Raw genomic sequence first — 4,589 nt, 5'->3', positions numbered from 1 at the left:
CTTTCTTTCTTTCTTTCTTTCTTTCTTTCTTTCTTTCTTTCTTTCTTTCTTTCTTTCTTTCTGGTTTTTCAAGGTAGGGTTTCTTGGTGTGACAGTTCTGACTGTTCTGGAACTCCCTCTATAGACTAGGCTGGTCTCAAACTCATAGAGATCCTCCTGCCTCTGCCTCTTGAGTGCTAGGATTAAAGGCGTGTGCCACCACTGTCTGGTTCTAAAAACACATCTTTTGAAAAACAAAAAACCCAACTTGAGCAGGCCTGGTAGTCTTTGTCTGATATTGGCACTTAGAGACAGACAAGTATCACTTGTTAGGTCTAGGCTAGCCATAGCTATGTGAGGCTCTGTCTTAAGCTGTGTCACTCTGCCCCCATCTTGCAAAAACAAATTTTAAGCTACCCCAGGGCTACAGATTGAGCTAGACTATTCTTAATTCCACTCTGGCACAGTAAGAAAAGAAAGCTAGGCATGGTGACTTTCTGCCTGTGATCTCAGTACTTGGGAGGCTGAGGCAGCATTAGCACTGAGTTCAAGGGTAGTCTGGGTTACATAGCTGCAGGATAGCATAAACTATATATAGAGAGACTTTGTCTCAGAATTTCAACCAACCACCTCTTTCTCTCCCCTTGCGACGATGGTACTCTGCGTACGTCCTCTTTGCAAGGCGGGCAGTTCTGGGAGAGCTCTGGTAATGCCCTGCCTCTTTGTTCTGGCAGAGCCCTACACCGTTCGTGAGGCGCGCATCCACGTGCGCCATGTTCGAGATCTCCTCAAGAGCTTGGACCCATCTGATGCCTTCAATGGAGTTGACTGCAACTCCTTGTCCTTTCTGAGTGTCTTCACTGATGGTGACTTAGGAGGTGCGGGGAAAATTGGGACTAGGACTTGAACAGAGGGACAAAGGTCTGCAAGTCATCTCTACATGGGAGTTTGGGAAAAGGCGCAGGGAGTCAAAGTGAGCCAGGGCCACACTGAGTCATAGAAATAGTTAATTCTTGGCTAACCACCAACCTTGGGTCCCTCAGACAGTGGGAAGCGGAAGAAGGGCCTGGAGATGGACCCCATTGACTGCACACCGCCTGAGTATATCCTGCCAGGGAGCCGGGAACGGCCACTGTGTCCCCTGCAGCCCCAGAACCGTGACTGGAAGGTAAGACAGAAACATGAAGGAAGGAAGACTCTGGTGGATCCCGAAGGAAGCTTGTCTCCTCATGTGTGGTCATTTCTATAGCCCCTGCAGTGTCTGAAAGTGCTCACCATGAGCGGCTGGAACCCACCTCCTGGGAACCGCAAGATGCATGGGGACCTCATGTACCTGTTTGTGATTACTGCTGAGGACCGGCAAGTCAGTATCACTGCGTCCACAAGGGGCTTCTACCTGAATCAGTAAGTGTCTGCTGATCCCCCCGTGCCATGGCATGTCCCCCTGTTCTGGGTTTAAGGACAAATACTTGGGGTACCTGCTCAGTGACCCTTTTCCTTGCAGGTCCACAGCCTACCACTTCAACCCCAAGCCTGCCAGCCCCCGCTTCCTCAGCCATTCCCTAGTAGAACTGCTCAACCAGATCAGCCCAACCTTTAAAAAGAACTTTGCTGTGCTGCAGAAGAAAAGGTAGCACCTGTGTACCACCATGCCCTGCCCTGCCTCTAGGCACAGGCTGGACATACACTAGCACCCCTGCCTGACAGAACCCCAGTGCCCGAGGCCCTGCTTTACGGGGGCAGCAGCTCTGGGAGAGGTGCCCATTTGCTTCTGACTTCAGGGTGGCATTTCTGAGCAAGAAATACCAGAACAGCGGGGGCCTCAGAGAAGAGGAGTTCACAACTGGGCCCTAAGCTTGGAGGAATACTCCATTCCCCCATCCCCCCACTTCTGCAGGGTCCAACGCCACCCGTTCGAGAGGATTGCCACTCCGTTCCAGGTATACAGCTGGACAGCTCCTCAGGCAGAGCATGCCATGGACTGTGTGCGTGCTGAGGACGCCTATACCTCGAGGCTGGGCTACGAGGAGCACATTCCTGGACAGGTGCTACCCGGCCCCGCCCTCCCAGACAGCCCTCCTGGTGCCAGGCTCCTTCTGTGCACCTCCAGGAGGCCTCCCTACAATCTCTGTGGGCCTGTCTGCTGGGAGGTGGAAGAAGGGGATAGTCAGATCAGGCAAGACACATACTGAGCCTGCATCTGCCTCCCTGGCCCTCCACAGACCCGGGACTGGAATGAAGAGTTGCAGACAACAAGGGAGCTGCCCCGCAAGAACCTGCCTGAGCGGCTGCTTCGAGAAAGAGCCATATTCAAGGTGACTGCATTCCCCCTTTGACTGAAACGCAGCCGCCTGCCTACCTGGGCTTGTAGGTAAAGGGAAACTGGAAGCTGGGCTGGCCCAGCTTTGTTGGCAACATTGTAGGGTGTCTCAGCCTCAGGAGACTTCCTCAGATCTTTTCTCTGGCTTCATTGAGACTCTTGGGACCATAGAAAGGGAAGGACTTATCTTTCCTTGGGTATGGTAAGTTCCAGCTATCTTCATGTCCGTCCCTGAAACATAGTACTTTTATTGAACCACGCACTGTACTGCTGGGGCCCTTCTGTGGGCAGCGACACATTAGTATAACACTTAGAATTTTTATTAGTAGGAGGGTAAGAGTGAGGTCAGTTCTCTCCTTCCGCTGCAGGTCCAGGGATTGAAATGGTAGTCAGATTGGCTGTAGGCACTGTTCCCTGCTGAGCCATCTCACTGGCCGTACCTGCGTACTCACTGTTGTTCCTGAATTGTGTTTTTCCAGTAGAAGTGTTGAGGTTTCAAAAGGGTTTTTATTTTATTTTTTTAAAATTTCAAGACAGGGTTTCTCCGTAGCTTTTTGGTTCCTGTTTTGGAACTAGCTCTTCTAGACCAGGCTGGCCTCGAACTCACAGAGATCCACCTGCCTCTGCCTCCCGAGTGCTGGGATTAAAGGCGTGCGCCACCACCGCCCGGCTTCAAAAGGGTTTTAAGAAATGATACTGTTGCCCTTTTCTAAATATGAAGAAACTGAGGCTAGGGTGCCTTGACTCCCAGTGCCTGGCTGCCTTCACCATCCAGGTAACCTGGGCCAAGATAGGATGTACCTTGGTGTTCTTGTACCTGGGGTCTGTCTCACCTTCCCAACCTTGGCCTCCACAGGTACACAGTGATTTCACGGCAGCAGCCACAAGGGGTGCTATGGCAGTTATTGATGGTAATGTGATGGCCATCAACCCCAGCGAGGAGACCAAGATGCAGATGTTCATCTGGAACAACATCTTCTTTAGCCTGGGCTTTGATGTCCGGGACCACTACAAAGACTTTGGTGGGGATGTGGCAGCCTATGTAGCTCCCACCAATGACCTGAATGGTGTGCGTACTTATAATGCTGTGGATGTGGAGGGGCTGTACACGCTGGGTACAGTGGTAGTAGATTACCGGGGCTACCGTGTCACAGCTCAGTCCATCATCCCTGGCATCCTGGAGAGGGACCAGGAGCAGAGTGTCATCTATGGCTCCATTGACTTTGGCAAAACAGTGGTGTCACATCCACGCTATCTGGAGCTGCTGGAGCGCACCAGCAGGCCCCTCAAGATTCTGCGTCACCGAGTGCTTAACGACCGAGATGAGGAGGTGGAGCTCTGCTCTTCAGTGGAGTGTAAGGGCATCATTGGCAATGATGGGCGCCACTACATCCTTGACCTGCTGCGGACTTTCCCACCGGACCTTAACTTCCTTCCTGTGCCTGGTGAGGAGCTGCCTGAGGAGTGCACTCGTGCTGGCTTCCCCCGAGCCCATAGACACAAGCTGTGCTGTCTGCGCCAGGAGCTGGTGGATGCCTTTGTGGAGCACAGGTGAGAAGTGGCTGCACCACCCTGGGTTACACTGGCAGCGTGACTGGCACAGCTAGGCTCGTGGGCTGTTCTGAGGAAGAGAGAGACTCCGGCCTGCTCCCTAGAACTGGGTTATACATCCCAGCCTTTGCCTGCCTCGGATCTTCAGCTGCAGAAATGCAGGGCCAGTTGGAAACTAGCAAGTGGCTAAACTGCCATTCAGCAAAGTGGTCCTGGACTCTTAAGGAACATTAAAAAATCTGGAGTTTTAAATGCCAGTGCAGGGCTGGGGAGATGCTCAGTGGGTGCTTGCTGTGCAAACGTGGGGACCTACATTCAAATCCCCCCAAACCATCAATATACAAGGTTGTATGGTAACACGTGTTTGAAACCCTAGCACTGTGGAGAGAGGGTGCACACAGGATAGTTACAGGAGATTGTCAGCTAGGTAGGTACAAGTTCATTGAGAGGTCCTGTCTTGTCTCAACGGAATAGGGAGGAGAGTAATACGGCAGGACCCGATGTCCTCCTATGGCTCTCATGTACACATACGAACACCCATATAAAGACAAACACAAAGCTAGGTTTGTTGGTGCATCCCTTTAACTCCCCAGCACTTTGGAGGCAGAGGCAGGCAGATCTCTGACTTCGAAGCCAACCTGGCCTACAAAGCAAGTGCCAGGACTGTTAAACAGAGAAACCCTGTCTTTATTTATTTATTATGTATACAATATTCTGTCTGTGTGTGTGCCTGCAGGCC

The 4,589-nt window shown here is 51.9% G+C and overlaps 1 protein-coding gene across 4 annotated transcripts in view; it reads left to right on the top strand.

The window, feature by feature from the left end:
* Nucleotides 1-4,589, top strand: part of Cluh (clustered mitochondria homolog) — a 22,438-nt gene that overhangs the window by 9,677 nt on the left and 8,172 nt on the right. For 3 of the 4 annotated variants that reach the window (XM_005349569.2, XM_026780286.1, XM_013347288.2), the window contains exons 4-10: nt 714-857; nt 1,023-1,147; nt 1,229-1,383; nt 1,484-1,609; nt 1,877-2,024; nt 2,202-2,294; nt 3,156-3,850. In XM_005349569.2, coding sequence (XP_005349626.1) covers nt 714-857; nt 1,023-1,147; nt 1,229-1,383; nt 1,484-1,609; nt 1,877-2,024; nt 2,202-2,294; nt 3,156-3,850 — 1,486 coding nt within the window. The remainder of the gene's footprint in view (nt 1-713; nt 858-1,022; nt 1,148-1,228; nt 1,384-1,483; nt 1,610-1,876; nt 2,025-2,201; nt 2,295-3,155; nt 3,851-4,589) is intronic. The other variant, XM_026780287.1, reaches the window with a different exon arrangement.

The sequence above is a fragment of the Microtus ochrogaster genome, chromosome 7 (assembly GCF_000317375.1).
Source record: "Microtus ochrogaster isolate Prairie Vole_2 chromosome 7, MicOch1.0, whole genome shotgun sequence".
NCBI classification, from domain to species: Eukaryota; Metazoa; Chordata; class Mammalia; order Rodentia; family Cricetidae; genus Microtus; species Microtus ochrogaster.
The sequence above is the reverse complement of the archived record's forward strand: the minus strand, read 5'-3'. Positions and strand labels throughout refer to the sequence as shown.